We start from the raw sequence: 17,830 nt of genomic DNA, 5'->3' as shown, positions 1-17,830 counted from the left end.
TAGTGCACCTCCCCCATCCCCATTAACCACAAATAGAACTTTAAATATTAGGTGAACTTCTGCCTCCTCCCCCCATATCCCAAACTGTTACTTGCTTATGATAACTAGATACATTTATATGCACCTTAATAACTATTAGGAATGAGGACTAATAGTCATGCCTAAGTATTATCAAGGGTAAAATCTGATGTCAAGGGGGTTCTGATAGTGAAACAGATTGATCCAGTTTGAGGAACCTATTACTGGGGCCCTTGTGAAAAAGGAAGAATGACACTAGACCTCAGACCCCAAAAATTTACAGAGCTGTTATGTAAAGATTTATGCTACCAGTTTAATTCAAGAAAGGCATCCTCACTAATTAAATTTTTAACCACTCAGCTGTTGGACTTCTATTGCAAAAGTTAACCTGAACTAAAGCAAGAACAGTGGGTTTATTGTGCTATGGATTCCTTATTAGAGCAAAAAAAAAAAAAAAAAATCACAGATTAACTGCATTTTAAACACCTTACCATGGGTTTCCACCAGCTTGTTTTGCCAGAAGTAACCTCTTCTCATCTTCAGAAAATTGCAAGTCCAGTTCAAAGGAATTACTGTCAAGATCATGAATGTACTGTTCAATGTTACCACCTGACATTTGTGGTGGACTCATTTCTGGACCAGACAGCGAGTGGGAAGAACCAGAAACTTGCATACAACCAAACTGACTCAGGAGATTGTCATACTAAGAAAGGGAAAAAAAAATATAGCAAAAACAAATTTTAGTCTTTTTTGTTTTTTTAATAAAAAGATCTACTCAACATTTCAATATAAGGAGTTCAGTTGCTTTTAATTCTGAATTTTATCAGATACTTATTTATACTGATACGCTCTAAAAAAATTAAAGCTAGAAGTAATTTAAGACTGTAACAGGAAACATAAAAAGCTAAATAAGATACCAATATCTAAAGCAAAAGCAAAAGAAGAAATTAGGTCATTTATGCCTTGTGCGTATACATTAAGTCAATCACAATTTGGCAGAGTTTCATCTCTTACGTGAAAAAAAATCAAAGCAAATCAACAGTTTAAATACTTGCAACTACTGGTGCCCTAATGGCATGGCATTGGCATTGCATTGAAACTTCATATTCAGATTTTTTCCTGTCTCTGGCTTTTGTTTGCATTGCATCCAATACAAAATTAACACTTAGCTCTTATATAGATTTGCATCGATAGATCTCAGAGCATTTTACAAAGAGGAGTAAATTAGCCTATATCATCTAATTTATCCCTTTTCAACAAGTCTGCTTTGTTCAGCTGTCCCAGGAATGATCCTTCTGCAGGTTCCAAGACTATTCCATACCCAAATACACTTTTAAGGATTATTTCCTTACAATAAAATGTCCTTCAACTAAGTTTTCTATTGCTAAATTCATCCTTTTGCTCCCTCCAACTTGTCTCGCCTTCCAGTTTGCTATGTGGTATACTCAGTGCGCTGCAAAACTGAAGAATGGACATAACACCCCCAAGAGACGTAACAGGAATGTTCCCTTTCACAATGCAGAACTCTGGGTTGCACAATGTTTTAATGTTCCTGCTGTGGAATGCAGGTCCCCATCATCCCTCATCCTGGAGGGTATGACAGACAGAGCAAGCTTGTCATGTCAATCCACTCTGCTCTTAGAAAGCATCAGGCACACTGTTGCTGCCTAGTAAAAGGTAGAAAGTTCCACAGTGAGGAGGCCCGAGGAGAAAAATACATGATCTTTGAATTAATAAATAATTAAAAGGGGACCATCAGTAACTTCTGGTCAGGGAATAAGAGGGAACCAAGAAACTAAGGCATGAAGATCTTAGAAACAAAAAGACTAACCCTATTCTATGTCATAAGTAGGATTCATACATTCTTGATTTCTATTAAACTCCACCACTTTTGGAGTGACTCAACTGAATGCATTTGCACAACTATTCATAGATGTTAGGGTCGGAAGGGACCTCAATAGATCATCGAGTCCAACCCCCTGCACAGGCAGGAAAGAGTGCTGGGTTTAGATGACCCCAGCTAGATGCCTATCTAACCTCCTCTTGAAGACCCCTAGGGTAGGGGAGAGTACCACCTCCCTTGGGAGCCCATTCCAGACCTTGGCTGCTAACTGTGAAGAAGTTCTTCCTAATGTCCAGTCTAAATTGCTCTCTGCTAGCTTGTGGCCATTATTTCTTGTAACCCCCAGGGGCGCCTCGGTGGTAAAGTCTCACCAATTCCCCTCTGCGCCCCCGTGATGAACTTATAGGCAGCCACAAGGTCGCTTCTCAACCTTCTCTTGCGGAGGCTGAAGAGGTCCAGGTGCCTTAATCTCTCCTCAGGGCTTGGTCTGCAAGCCCTTAACCATACGAGTGGCCCTTCTCTGGACCCTCTCCAGGTTATCCACATCCCTCTTGAAGTGCGGCGCCCAGAATTGCACGCAGTACTCCAACTGCTGTCTGACCAGCGCCCGATAGAGGGGAAGTATCGCCTCCTTGGTTCTGTTCGTCATGCATCTGCTGATGCACGATAAAGTGCCATTAGCTTTTCTGATGACTTCGTCACACTGCCGACTCACGTTCATCTTGGAGTCCACTAGGACTCCAAGATCCCTTTCCACCTCTATGCTACCCAGCAGGTCATTTCCTAGGCAGTAGGTGTGCTGGACATTTTTCCTCCCTAGGTGCAGCACTTTGCATTTCTCCTTGTTGAACTGCATTCTGTTGTCTTCTGCCCATTTGTCCAACCTGTCCAGGTCTGCTTGCAGCTGTTCCCTGCCCTCCAGTGTGTCCACATCTCCCCATAGCTTTGTGTCATCCGCAAACTTGGACAGAATACACTTCACTCCCTCGTCCAAGTCACTGATGAAGACATTGAAGAGTATCGGTCCAAGGACCGAGCCCTGCGGGACCCCACTGCCCACGTCCTTCCAGGTCGATACCGACCCATCCACTATGACACTATTGTTTGTCAACAACAGCCACCAATGTGGAAATTAAACTACTTCAACTCCTAGTGTTTTCAGTGAAGGTATGCACTTGCTTAACACAAAATGGCAAGTGCATGTTAAAGGTGGAGGTTATGGCAATTGAATTAGAGAAACAATTAATCCAGGGAGGAGGAAGACAAATTATAAACAGGTCATTCCAACTCTTTAGTTTCCTAAATTAAGAGGTAGGACTCTTAAAAGGGGGGAAAACTCAACAATAAAAAAAGAACAACAGATCTGATGGTGAACGCTACACACTCTCACTGTAATTGCAATGTAATCAATATAATGCTGACTTCTTGTTATCACCTGTAAAACCTGGTCTCTCTGCATTGCAATATAAACGGACTGCTCTTTCTCTCTGGTCTGGTATTACAACACTGTTATCCAAAAGCCAAAGGGAAGGAGATGTTACATGCCGGTGTACTCTTGACTTCAAAAAGAATTTTAATCTACAAAGAGAACCTGTCATTTTCATCAGCTCATAAAATATTCCTATTTTGTCTTGTGGTAATACCATCAATTGAATTAATTTCAATAAAGCACCTAGAAGACTCTCACCCCAGTGTTTTAGCATTAGACTGGTAGATATTATTACTGAGATAATGAAACAGTCAGAATAATCTGACCTTACTGAATGCAAATTCTACAATCTCATGGAAAGTGAGACTGTGTAGCACATTATGACCTGTCAGGTCCTTAAAGAAGTCATGGATTTTTGCTTAAGTGAATGGAACTTTAAGCTTTACTCTACAGTTCAGTTGTTTGATGGGATTGGTCATTTTTAGATAAAGATCTTCAGCCTGAGCAGAGAGTTATGCAAGTTCTAGAACATTAAGCAGTTATTCATGGTATGACAAAAGATGCTCTCCATCGCTGGTTGAACTTTGAAGACATAAGGCATCAAAATGGCTTGTTTAGGTGACACAAAGTGGTTTATGTTGACTTGATACTGTGGGTTCTTTGAGAGCAAAGAAGCAAGACCCATGATGTAATAGTGTCTCCCTTCCTGCAAAGTGGAGGCAGTCCATCATGGAAGCTGCAATCCAGCCAGGGAAGCTGGATTCCCCATGGGACATGAAGCAAATTAAAATGTGTTAGTTTTCAAGCAGAACATAATACTGTTCTTTGTTCAAAACAAATACCTGCTTTCTGGAGAAATTAACTTAGTCAAGCTCCAATTTTTTGTCACTAAACAACTGTTTGGACACAACATTTCTGACCAGCCCTAATGGCTACTGGTCATCTACCAACCAATTATGAAATGGGACCCTGACCTGTCACCAAAACTGACTCAGTAGAATAGAAGCATTTGCTTGGCAATAATTACTCTTCAGAAAAATCTGGAGTTGCAATAGAGTTGAATATAGCAAAATTGACACATACATTTCCATAGCAATCTTCATCATCTTCAGACATTGCTGGCAAGTACGCTGTGAGCTTTGGGGGTGTCTGAAGATGCAGATTCTCCCATGAGATTGATTCAAAGAATGGATGAGCCTTCAGAGGTTCATACCCTCCCATTTCTTCACAGCCTAATCTTTTTGTAGCATCTAGAACCTGAAGGAGTTAAAGTTACTTAACTTACTTAACACTTCTCTATAATAATGAAAATTAGTTTCAAAATGAATGCTAACTGTATAACAGCCCAATGCTAATCCCTTTCTGATTTTCATCCTGTAACTGTTAGCCTATTCAGCTTTAACACACTGTTACTAAATAAAGGGTAAATATTTTCTACAAAATTTTTCACTTCTGACTGAATACTCATTAATATCTTTTTTTTTCTCTGCACAAGTAACATTTTGTATAGTAATTTTTTTAGTTGCTGTTATAATAGTGTAGTGAAATATGGACCAAGTACTCTGAAATACAATGCAAATTAATTTATATTTTACAAATAACAAAGATACTTCTGTTCAATAGCTGAAAACATCTGCCTACAAATTTGTATTGTCAGTACTGCATCATTATTTACAATCATTTTTTCCATTTCAGTAACAGATGTACTTCATGTTCACACAGCTTCTTCATCGTGTCTTAAAAGAGCTGTTTAATAACAGATGCCAGTTTTCCAGGTGATGAGTTCTCCCTCTACAGAGTCAGGAATGTTAAGGATTCTTAGTAGAGTAAAATGAGTTTAAGGGTTTGTAACAATTTGGATACACAGTTAGGAAAACTGATCAATTCAGTATATACCGGAGAGCCTATGTGGAGGGCTGGCAATGTTTTGCAGCCTGGAGACGCTTTACAGAGCTCATATCTAAGCTCAGGCTACTACCAGCCTGGCCTGTGCCACTGCCAGTCACTGCTTACTCTCCTTGCCCCTGAGTGCCACAGCCACTATTTCTCCCCACTGCCCAACCACCATACAAGGCAACCCCCCCAAGCTTTGTGGGCTGGATAAAATTAGTCTGCGAACCAAATCTGGCCCATGAGCCATAGGCTGCCAGCCCCTGGCCTATGCTATTTATTCATCTAACAATAATAACACCCGAATATTTACCAAGAGCTTTTCTACAAGGTCTTTGGCCTTGGGGAAGAATTTTTCGGGGAAGTCATATTCCAACTTAATTATCTTCTGAAATATAAGATATTCATTTCTGCAAGAAAAAGAATATTCAGTCCAGTTATCATCTGGTCCCTACAGTACCTTTACCGGTATATTACATGAGCTGAATAAGAAATACTTAATTTTTTTAAGAATAACGGCTTTTAAAAGCTAATAAGGGTCGAGTTCAACCCCAGCCTCCCTGGGGATGCTCAAAAGGAGAGTAAACCTCTACTACGGGCTGCCATTTCAACAAGGGAGATTAGCTAGGCTAGTCTGAAAATTATTCCTAAATATGAGGGCAGTGAAACACTGGGACAGTCAGTTTACCTACAGAGGCTGTGGAACCTCCATCACTAGAAGTTAAGTGCAGATTAGAAAACTTCTATCATGGATGGTTTAGACAGGGATAAATCTTGCCTTTAGCAGAGGCTGGACAAGATAACTGTTTAAGATGCTTTCTAGTTCCATTTTTTCATGAACTTTCTGCCCCTTGGATTAAATGGTGGGGTAGGGAGGGTCATGAGGGCAAAACTGATCTCTTGTTGGAGGGGGGGGTGTTTGAAACCTTGTTCAAGGACAAGGTGGCTACCAGAGTAATGCGAGTTGCATGGGAACCCCAAGAGGCATTTGTGGATTTCAGGGCCTGCAGGTCCCCTATGCACTCTTGTGGATGAGCCAAGGACTCAATCTAGCTTTAAGCAATGAATCATGTCAGTTAATTGAACAGTGATTAAAATCAGGTGTTGTAACAACACCCAAGGAGTACTGAGATAAATTTTACTTCAAAAACTGTGCGATATATAGTGAAAACTGAAAAAAAACAAAAAACAAATTAAAGTATATACAAATCATAAAGTGTGATCTGAGGTCTCTTACCCAGCTCTAAATGGAGGCAATCCAGCTACAAGCTGATAAATTATACATCCAAGAGCCCAGAGATCAGAACTTTAGAAGTTGAAGGAAAGAGAAGGGAGAGGGGGAAGAAAAGAACAAAAACAAACTGGTTAACATCTCTATTCAGTAAAGCTATAAAACTGGAGTCAGATAAGCATATCTTATTTTCTATTTCTAATAGTCAGGGTATCAATGAGTTTCCATGCAGCATGATTTGTACACTATATGTACACACACACACACTGTTCAGTGCAAAAAGGAGCCAGCTAGCAATTATATATAAATAAAAGTCCAGTACTATAAGCTGGTTACTGTTACCTTTCATATAGATGTGTGCATGTGCACACACATATGTATATACACATACATATATGAAAGGTAACAGTAACCAACCTGCATTACTTAACTCAGGCATATCTCTGAGCTTGTCTCCTAAAGCACAGCCAGCCAACACAATGCATATGTCCAGAGAGGAAACAGCAAAGCATCTAAATGTAGCAACAAGATACTGATTTAAGATACAGCTGTGCGAGACACTCAAGAATGAATTCCCTCTTCCTCATATAATTCAGACAAAACTCTTATGATCACAAAACATACCTTTCATTCACATCCAAAAACCTAAGCAATAGCTGACAGACTTCTAAAAGCTGACTTTAAACTCGCCCATTCATCGCTTCACCTCAAATACAGTAGACACAAGTGTAAATATAAGTGAGTAAAATTATACTAAGTTAAAAAATGAGGGGAGGAAACAATATAACAACTTACTGCAACAACTGCTTTGTGTCTACTCCTGTCCCATAATAAGCAGAAGTAAGCTTAAACTGAGCAGTTCACCTAGCTTATCTGTGATTAACTTCCACTTCCTATCCCCACCCTTAACTTGGTATTGGTTACTTAGGTACAAGAAAAAGAAAAATAGTGCATTTTCTTAGTATTCCGTTTCCAGGACATCCAACCTTTTCACCCGAGACTTCCCTCTCCCGTCTTTCTTATCATGGTAAAACTTCAGGTCCTGCATAAGAAGTGCCACACAAGGTCAGACTAATGATCCCTCTAGTCCAGTACACCATCTCTGACAGCAGCAGGGATGCATGCTTTAGGGGAAGAGAGCACTGAACCAGATATAGGTCGAGTGATCTATCCCTGTTCATTACCTGCCCTGGCATCCACCATTATGGGTTTAGAGAAGCTAGAGGAAACATCCCCAGCCATTCCGTTCAACAGCTACTGATAGATTTATCATCCACGATCCATCATCCATGAATTGGTTAGTCTATCAGCAGACCCCAGAACTCATGAATAAGCCAACAAATTCAGGGATGAGGCATGGAGCAACATTTGTTAAGATAAAAAAAAAGAGTTAGAAATAAGAGATGCTAAACTATAAAGATGTTAAAAGATACTTAAAACAGTTAACATTTTTCCTCCTTAAAAGCATGTACACTAAACTGTTGGTCTAGACAGAAGTTAGTAAAATTCTCTACAGACACAATAAAGACTACTTACCTTTTACAGGCAGATTTCTCTGTCAGCAGCTCTGGAGAAACGTACTGTGCTGTCCCTACAAATGAGTTTGCCCGTGCTGAGGAAACAAAAAAGTTTATCATAACCTATATCTTACATGATCCTTACCTTTAACTCTACTAAAAAGCAAAGTACATTCAACAAATTGTCAAAACAGACAGGAGTTTGAAAGTAACAGTTGGAAAGTAATTTTTTTTAAACGGATATCCAAGATTTCCTTCCATCTCTGAAGTGTCACACACACTAGTGTGGCAAACTTGGCAGTGTATGGGAGATTGTTCCTTAATTAGTAATATAAATTAAATGTCCAAATAGCAGACACATCCAAATACCTTCTCAAGCACAGCGATATTTGCCACCAAAGAAAGATGAATTCCAGTTATATAGTTTCAACTTCCTGAAGTGTGGTTTTAGTACATTTTAAATCTTAACACCCTGTTCTCAGTAACTACAATTGTTAATTTCTCCAAAATGCATGCCCTCTCAGCTAAATATAGACATTGGACTTAATGACGCATTATAACCTGCCTAACATCCGACTCCCCAGGTTCCTCTCCAGGATTGACCAGCTACATTCACCCCCCTTCCCCCCAGCCTGTCTCTCCCCTGCTGACTCCTCAATTTACATCTTCACTGACTGCCTGTCTTGCTGCAGACCAGCCCCTGGCTTCTTTACTATTCATTCCACACCAACTGCAAATGCTTCCTCAGCCTGACAAAGGGTATTTATACCCAAAAGCTTGAAAAAGAATAATTTTTCCAACTATTTGAGTTGGTCGAATAAAAGATATCAGATTTACCCGAAGAACCTTGTCTGCCAATGTCCTTAGACCAACACAACTACAACCTGGACCCCTGCCCTCTCCTAAAACATTTTTAACTTTTCCTGCATCCAAGGAATTGTAATTGGAAAAAGACCAGAGATTTTACTGAAAGTCTTAAGGACACTTCTTTATTTATTTAATTTTTTTTAACTTTTCCCAGAAACCTTGAAGAAATACTTAAGTCTCCTTTTGCCTATAGCATGAACCAGAACAAAAACTATTCTGTTTCAAGATCAGTTGAAGGTTTGACACCTGGTACATAACTTGATGTTTCAGTGCTCCAAAAACAAACTTTACTTTTTCCAAACTTCATATATTTATTTGTTACCCAATCTAAGCAGAAACTTGGAATAACGTTCTTAAACTAGCTGATGAAAACATATTGAGGCTGTAAAAACTGTGATGCTCAAAGCAGAGGACAATTTAACAAGTTTGAGAGATTTACATTTCCAGGGAGCTAGTTACATTTACAGTAATTAAACAAGACACAGGATAAGAGACTGACAACTGCATACCTTGTTTACTATCTGCAGATAATACTTTTGCTGTTCCAAAGTCTGTTATTTGAATGTGCATATCTTCATTTAGCAAAATATTCTCTGGCTTAAGGTCCCTGAAAAAGGTGGAGTCACAAAGTTAAAATTAAAACAGACTCAGGCTACAAGATTTTATTTAGCCTGTTCATTTTGTTAAAATCTTCCTAAAAGAGCTAAAGCAATTACAAGCAGTTGATCATAAAAAACAGAGTCAGTCCCCATACCACTTGTTCAACAAAATCCACTAAAAAGTATATGGATTGCAAACTTCAAAGTGTAACCAACATCTGACAGATGGTTACCAGGATTATTCATACAAAATTTCAGCCAGTCTGAAATAGCATGAGCTCAACAATGACCACCACGCAAGAAGTTTTTAAGACCTGGCTAGACAAAGCGTTGGCTGGGATGATGTAGTTGGGGACAGTCCTGCTTTGAGCAAGGGGTGGGACTAGATCTCCAGACTCCCTTCCAACCCTCATTTTCTATGTTTCTATAACTTGAACAGCTGAGAACAACTGTGAGCAGAACTGGAAGTCTATGGGCCTGCACAGGTGGCAATCAGAAATAAATAATTCTATTAATGATGCATAACCAAGAAGATAGGACACCTCTGGAAGAATGAATTGGACCAAGTGTCCAGAGCCAAAAGTAGTAAGAACTGACTGAATATACACAAGAAACTGATTTTCAAGACACATGGTTCTATTTTTACATAGTTCCCTTTTCACGGTACTACCACTCTAAGATGCTTAGTTATTTGGTGTCCTATTTCTTAGTAAATTAGAAAACCAAAAAAAGCGTTTCCAGGAACCTTGCTATGGCTGTTGTATCATGTCAGTATTACAATGATTGACATTTTTCTCTGTTCTTAACATCTCAATATCTAGGCATACAACACTATATAATTGCTTAGAAGTCACTCAAAGCACCTGCAAGCAAGGTGGGCACCCATTTATATTGTGCAAATGGAACTAGCTATTTGCAAATCCAACTGATTCCAATATTAAAGGCACCATTTACAATTATTTTAGCATCCACAGAAAGCTGTTTTTCATAGGTCATTCACGCTACTCAAAGCAAGTGCTCAACCTCTGCTCAGCTGTTCAGATTGTTTTAAGGCATGTCACAGTGTTACTTGGTGAGCCTTACCTCTAAGGGTTACCTTGAACGTGACAGCATATAATCAATTTGACAGCTACTAACAGTGCAGCAGTTTAGAGCTGCTAGAAGGATCAACTGCCCACTCAACATTAAACAATTTTCTGATGGCAAAGAAGCCCCTTCCTTATACACAGCTTGAACACAGCGACCTTTACAAAAACTACTATGCCCTGACAAGGAAATTACAAATCCCTGAACATTTTCATAGTGTGGATCGTCTCATTGTCAAATGAACTGAACTTATTTCCTCTTGCTCACCATTCCCCATTCACAACTGTTTAAAACAGAAAAACAATGATTGTTTAAGCAAGGGGAACCAGGAGAAGGGCCAGCACCAGGTGATTAGCAAGCTCTCTGCAGACCATCATCAAGCGCTCCACACACCACTGTTTGGGAACCTCTGGCCATAATAGGTCTCTCCTCAATTGCACTTCTACAGTTTAGTCTTCATCCTCTCAAGAACCCTTGCTCACTTGCATACAGTACCAAATAAGGTTCTGATCCATCTAAGTTATACAAATTATTTCATTTTCCATGGCAGAGGATTGTCATTCATGCAACAATGTCTTTGTTTTGACAAGAGCTTATTAAAGATTCTGCTAAAAACCTCTGGACTTTGATTGCTGTCTTATCTCATATACAACCCGTCACATACTACAACAAACCTGGCTTTTGAAAGGCAGGAAAAAGATCTTTCCTTGCAGTATGTAACTGAGTAGCAGCAGCTAGGGAGCCAAGGCTGCTCCCGGAGGATCACCACAGATTTCACATTCAGCTGCACCCAAAGTAAGTGAGACCTGCTCTCGCTATTGCGTGCGCGCAACATGCACTCTCATCTCCAATAGCTGGATTTTGAGAAAAAAGGTGCATGTTGTATATGAGAAGATTCAGCATTGAAAGGGTCGTTTTTAAATGGGGACTTCAGATAAATATTTAAGTGCATCTTGAACTGCATTGTCATTGCTACTTTAGAAGATTCAGTCTACTTTAAACAGTCTATTTACCATCTGTGCTCTGTGTCCAATTGAATAGACATGCAAGAGATAAACAAAGTGAAACTGGACTAAGGCATTTTTTTCATTTTGTTTATAGACTACCACATGCTGCCATTCACACACACACACACACACACACAAGTTGCTTTGTTTGGGTCATAATACTACAGAAGATGTAACTCCTCCAAAAAAAGCCAGTTACATTATATTCTTAGTAGGTTTCTAAGAAAAAAAATTAAATCACATATCTGGTTTAAAGTACATCAAGGCTGTCTCAAAAAAGAACACGCTCCCTTCCATTACAGATCACCTAATTAGTGCATTACCTGTGAATAATTCCCTTCCCATGCAAGTACTCTAATGCTGATACAATTTCAGCAGTATAAAATCTGGTGCAAGTCTCATCAAATGAGCCAATTTTGCGAATGTATTTTAGAAGCTCTCCATTTTTGGCATAGCTAAGGCCAAAGTCTGCACCTCAAGTTAAGGAGTATCACTGGGATATTTTAAAACTTCACAACACACACTTACTCTGAAGACAATAACAACAAGACCTAAGGCAGCAACATGGAGCTTAATTTCCTCACAACCATCAGGGGAGATATTTTCAGATACCTGTCTCCTTGTTCATGCAATCATTTACTTCAGTCACGTTAAAAGATAGCTAAACTGTTTTCCCCCCTCCGATGATGGTGTCCTTGTCCATATAGTAAACTTTTTTTCTTCTTCTCTCTCAAATAGCAGAGCTGTGTTAGTTTAACTTTTTTATTTGTATTATGGTACCAGTGATGGAAGAACAGTTCGGGTAAAAAGTCAACTATTTTTGGTCTACCTCCTGGTTAGTTCCAAACTGAACCATAATATGGTAGGTCCTTTATTTAAAAAAGCAACTATAAAAATTTTCTTGGAAACATTCATGTCAGATGTTAATTTTAAGGGATATCATATTTGGGGTTTAAACTAGATGCATTTAAACTGGTATTTGTCAATATGCTATTACATAAACAGAACGCAATACTTGCTATTTAAAAATATTTCAACATATTTGTGACTTAGTATCTAGTCAATAATGCAGGTGAAAAATCTCATTGCTTAAAAGCTAAAAACTACCATGTTTAAGAAACTGCTACTAAATTCACTCCCATCTTTTTGTGACAGTAAAAAAGGTGAATGTTGCAATGAACTATTTCTTTAGCTTTTTTCCCAAAGCACTGCGATAAACTCTTAATTTAAAGGATACACAGCTTGTCATCATCCTGAAAGGTGAAGTAGAGTTTCACAAAGAAAGGGTGATCCAGACGGGACATTACATCTCTCTCTCTGGTCACATATGGTACCTTGTTTTCTTTTATGATATGACGTTTCTCTAAAATTTTAACTTGGAGAAAGAGATAAACAATGAAAATGCAAATGATTTCCAAAACTGTATAGTATGTTAGCCATTTGTTAGGTACAACTAAAATTCTAAAAAAAAAAAGAAAAAGTTGAACTTTCCTGATGAGCAGTTGTTCTTTGTCTCCCTCCCATTGTTAGACGGGTAGGAGATCTCCAAACGTCATAATTGGAATATACTTACAGATTCCTATTTCAATGTTATGTTTAAAACACTTAAATGGAAGGAATCATTACTTACTGGCATATTCTCTGGAAGTTGCCAATTCTCGAGCCAAGACAACCTGGTTTAGGAGGAAGAACCCACAATGTAACTGTTCATTAAAAAGATATGCAAGGAAGCCATAATGGTCTTCATTCCAAAGCAGTGATTTTCTCATTAACCTCCTAAGCTTTGTACCAGTAGACAGAGGGAACTCCTTACCATAAATACTACTGTACCCTCAAATTAGGCATGTGTTGAACATCATATATGCATTTGTATTTCAACAATGTCAATGGGACTCCAGCACACATTTAAAGTTCAGCCCATATTTAGGTGCTTTGCTGAAGTAGGGGCTATATACACCATCAGGTAATCAATGAATTAGGTCTTATTCTCCTCTTCAGAAAATTGTGTTGGTTACAATATAATGTGTCAAACTAATCAGTGATTATCTTCCCTAAGAAGCCAACAATTGCTTTGAGGTCTTCATAAACTGAATGCACCATTACCTTTTGGTGTGATATACAGTGTCCCTGATGACTTTAATCAAGTTTATTCATAAGATTAAGGTCAAAAGGCTCTCTCAGTACCCAACAGTTTGACAGGAGAAATTAGTTCACTGATGAAGTGGAGTGAAACAATTCAAAATAGCAGGGGGAAAAAGGCCTTTTACACCACAAGGTTTACTTTTGTGTGTGGAGAGAAACAAGCTTCAAAAGTAGCACGTTAGAAGAATGTGAGTTTACTTGTTGCCATTCTGGGGAAGGATGTTGAATAAAAGGGAACTGTTTGATCAGATGAACACAGAACACAACACAGAGCCTAAGAACTAGACTATATGGTAAGTGTTTTTGCCCAAATTCAAGATTCTCTGCTTCAGTATCAGACCCATCAAGTTCCAGTAAGTTTTTCTTTTCTAAGTTTGTGTTGGATAGGTGGATACAACATGATGCTCTCTCAAAATTCTGCACTGAATTAGTTTTTATTACCATATGAGGCTTGCTCACTGTTGCAAAAAGTTCAGAGATAGCAAGATGCCACAGCAGCTTAACCATTTCTCAGTGAGATGAAGTGACAGCATCAGAGACTCTAAGGCTACATTTCTTAAGCAAGTGCCTTCTTGAAGTTAAGAAGAAATCTTCCAGGTTGAATGCGTTTATGCAAGCAGAGTTACACTGTTCCAGAACAGTCATTTTCTAGAAAACTGAATTCTCAATTAAGAAACCTAAGGGCCCATAATTCCTTTTTCTGGGTTTCTTTTAATCTCGCCACTTCTAACAGGATCACTCCAATGTTGTCATAATTTCAACATTTGAAGTTTTCCAGACCAGATTCTCTCAAGTTCAGTTACTTAATACACCAACAGGCCTGGATACACAGACCTAGCTTACTGTATTGTAGGGAATGAGTATTTTTATGTTTGGTGTAGGTGACTCATGCCCATAGTCCACAAACATTGCTAAAAACAAAACAAGACTTTGATCCTGTACTTGCACATATTGGTAACTATGCACACCAGTGACACTGCTGAGCTTATTAGACTAGACTACTCACGTGCATAAGTGTTGGCAAAATTTGGATTTCCACTAAGTCCTCAAAATTGAGCACAACGATGCTTACTCCAATTCAGAGAGAGAGAAAACAACCAACCAACCCAGGGATTGCCATAGAAAGCTTTTAAGAATAATCAAGTACTGCATTGGTGAAAAGAATACAACTCTTTCAGCCTGGCCAAATGAATAAGCTGGAAGGGTGAGGATTCACATCACATCACCCACTCCACAATAACTACCCGTGTACCCTGTGGTTAGGGAAATCTACATTGTGATAACAGCCTTGTTTCATCAAGGAAATAAAGACTACCCCAGTCTAGCTTCCACTTACCACAAGCATAAAGGTTTTGAAGCATGTTAAATTTTCAGTGACACAAAACCAATTCAGTTCAAATCCTTCAGATGACAACCTTTAAAAAGTCATCTTAAAATATCTGTGATAGCATTAGAGATTCCACTACCCTACAGCAGCATAAACATTAAGGTGCTAAAAGCAGATGATGGAAGGTAATATGTTCTAAAAATTTAAGGCATTTATACACATACCTTTTTGTCCCATGATGCGCTAGAGATCCACTGCTGTGGAGCAGACTTGATTAATCAAGTCTGTTCCACACGCGAGCTGATGCAAACTGTGCTGCGCCATGTGCAGTTGTGTAAGTGGCAAAATGTGCAACAGCGTGCAGAAAATGGCGGCAGGGAGCTTTTGAACTAAAACACCTCCAATATGCTTTAGCTCAAAAGCACACCGCTGCCATTTTCTCAGCACTGACGCATATTTTGCCACTTACACAAGTGAGACAGTGGTGGGCACTTTTCAAAGCACCTGGCACATGCATGTATAAAAATGCCCTCAAGCTTCAAGTCTTAAGGCAGAATGGAGCCTTCTGCATGCATTCAAGGGTAGTCTACAGAAACAGCATGCATATACTGTAGATTTCTCGGTGTAATACTAGGACTGAATGCGACTTCCCATTGCATACTTATAACCAAACCCGTGTAATGTAAACTATTGTTTAACCAGTGTTTTTCCCCCAACTTGGTTGAAGAGATATCCCTCAATCATATTTACATATGCAATTTAAGTTTCAAAGTTCTCCTAACGGAGTTCTGTGCAAAGTAAAGGGTAACTTTAGGAAAAACAAAAACAGGCCAAATATTGTTTCAATGCTGTGAAACAACCAGTGATAAGTGCAGAATTAAAACCTAAATAAACAGACTGTGAAACTGTTTTCATTGCAACTTCCTGCAGTAGGCTTTTGCAATAATTAAATCTAATGATCAGAAAGTCAAACTGGCAGAAGACACTTTAGTTTTCTACTCTTTAGTCAATTATAGACAAGAAAAAAGTAAAAACCGGCTGCAACACACCAATATGCAAAAACACCCACTTCCAGGAAGTACTGTCTTAGACTTACAGTGACCAAAATAACTGCAAAAAAGGACCTGGTGGTTATAATGGACCATAAGATGAATATGAATCAGTGTGCTCTTATTGCAAAAAGCCAACAGCATACCGAGTTGTGACTTCCATTCTATCAAGCACTGGTGAGGCCTCACTTGCAGTCAAGTGTCCAGTTTTGGGCATGACACTTCAAAAAAGATGCGAATTGGAAAACTGGAATTGGAACAAATTGGAAACTGCCCAGCAAGGAGCAATTAAAATCAGAGGACTAGAGAACATGACTTGCTAGCAAAGGTTTGAAATGGTACTATTTTTCTGGAGAGGAAAAGGCTGAGTGAGAATTTAATAACAGTCTTTAAATACCTGCAGGGTAGTTATAAAAAGGATGGTGATAGACTATTGTCCCTTGCGGCCAAAGAGAACACAAAAAATAACAGTCTTACACTGCAACAAAGAAAATTTAGGTAGGTTATTAGGAAGAACGTCCTAACTATGGGGATGGTTATGCATGTCCTCTGCCAGAGTTGAAGCTGCTGCTGCCACAACAACATGCCCTAGGGTCAGAGCTGATACTGCTACCGCCGCATTCCCCAGGCTGGATCCAGCCCACAATGAACTCCATGGTCCGAAACCAGCCTGGGGGCAAGGAGAGTTTGACACCCTTGACCTAGACAGTTTGTAGAAACAGCATCCTTGGAAATTTTTAAAAGCAGGTTAGACAAACAATCGTCTACAACGGTTTAGACAGGGATGATCCTACCTTGAGCAGGGGACTAGATTACATGACCTCCTGAGGTCTCTTCCAGCTCTATTTTATTTTATTTTTTTTAAATGATTTCCATGATGCATCTCACGCTAAACTTGCAAAAGTTGAGGACCTGAAAACAGCTAAATTACTCACTGTTGAGAAAGATCCTTCACCCAAAATTTTTCCAAATCTGAAGTCTTCAGGTCGTTTCTTTCGTGGCTGTGGAGGCTGTTGTCCTGAATGTTGCTGTAGAGAGTTTGAACTAGACCTTGATTCAGCTGCAGTGCCCTCCATGTTAGACCCCTGTCTGCTGCCACAGGTGGAAATGACAGGTGGAGCGCTGGAATCCGTCTGGTTCCTCACCATTGATGGGGATGGGCAGGAACATAAAACCACACTAGACTGGATTGGAACAGCATCATACTGGAAAAAGAAGATGGTAATATAGTCAGCTACATTCATGATCAGAGAGTTACGTAAGTGCCACAAATTAAAATGACAAAGCAAAGTGTAAGTAGGCCACAATGCAGACTTCTTACTGCCAAAACCTGCAGTACAGACTTACTAGAAGCTACAACATGCAACAAAAGCAGATCTGGAGTGATGAGCAAAACTGATGAGTTTTCAGAAGTGCTCTATTTTTTTGGAGAGGAAGCTGGTAAATACTGATGGAGAAGCTAGTCAAAGTGGAAGCTTGTATGGAAGTAAGCAGGAAACAGACAAGAGAAACTTAAATAAAGCAGATTTAAAACAAAACAAAAAAATCTCTCAGTAAGTTATGATCTGAAAACAAACAGATATGGCAACCATTCAAACAACCTCAACTCTATCCTGTCAAATGCTTCGGGTTTCTAAGGCTTGTCATCCATCGTTCTCTCCAACTAAAAGTTTTGCTGCTAGTGGAAATGTTGAGTCTGCCCTAAGTGATACCAGGCAACCACTCCCAGCCCCCAAATAAAAGTGATCCCAAACATCATTTCTCACACCCTAAAATGACTGTCTTTCTTTTGCCAAATGAATTGAAAGCCACAGAAAGTCTGCAG

General features: G+C 39.2%; 1 protein-coding gene across 3 annotated transcripts in view; it reads right to left on the bottom strand.

Annotated features, from left to right (window-relative positions):
* PDPK1 (3-phosphoinositide dependent protein kinase 1) overlaps positions 1 to 17,830 on the bottom strand; it is a 101,718-nt gene that overhangs the window by 64,680 nt on the left and 19,208 nt on the right. For all 3 annotated transcript variants that reach the window (XM_059716790.1, XM_019500399.2, XM_059716789.1), the window contains exons 2-11: positions 16,941 to 17,210; positions 13,118 to 13,160; positions 12,725 to 12,862; positions 11,811 to 11,955; positions 9,305 to 9,402; positions 7,948 to 8,023; positions 6,418 to 6,486; positions 5,494 to 5,590; positions 4,374 to 4,547; positions 510 to 721 (exon numbers count right to left, since the gene is read on the bottom strand). In XM_059716790.1, the coding sequence (XP_059572773.1) occupies positions 510 to 721; positions 4,374 to 4,547; positions 5,494 to 5,590; positions 6,418 to 6,486; positions 7,948 to 8,023; positions 9,305 to 9,402; positions 11,811 to 11,955; positions 12,725 to 12,862; positions 13,118 to 13,160; positions 16,941 to 17,210 (1,322 nt within the window). The remainder of the gene's footprint in view (positions 1 to 509; positions 722 to 4,373; positions 4,548 to 5,493; positions 5,591 to 6,417; positions 6,487 to 7,947; positions 8,024 to 9,304; positions 9,403 to 11,810; positions 11,956 to 12,724; positions 12,863 to 13,117; positions 13,161 to 16,940; positions 17,211 to 17,830) is intronic.

Source organism: Alligator mississippiensis, chromosome 13 (assembly GCF_030867095.1).
Source record: "Alligator mississippiensis isolate rAllMis1 chromosome 13, rAllMis1, whole genome shotgun sequence".
Classification (NCBI taxonomy): domain Eukaryota; kingdom Metazoa; phylum Chordata; order Crocodylia; family Alligatoridae; genus Alligator; species Alligator mississippiensis.
Note: the sequence above shows the minus strand (reverse complement) of the source record. Positions and strands in the feature narration are given on the sequence as shown.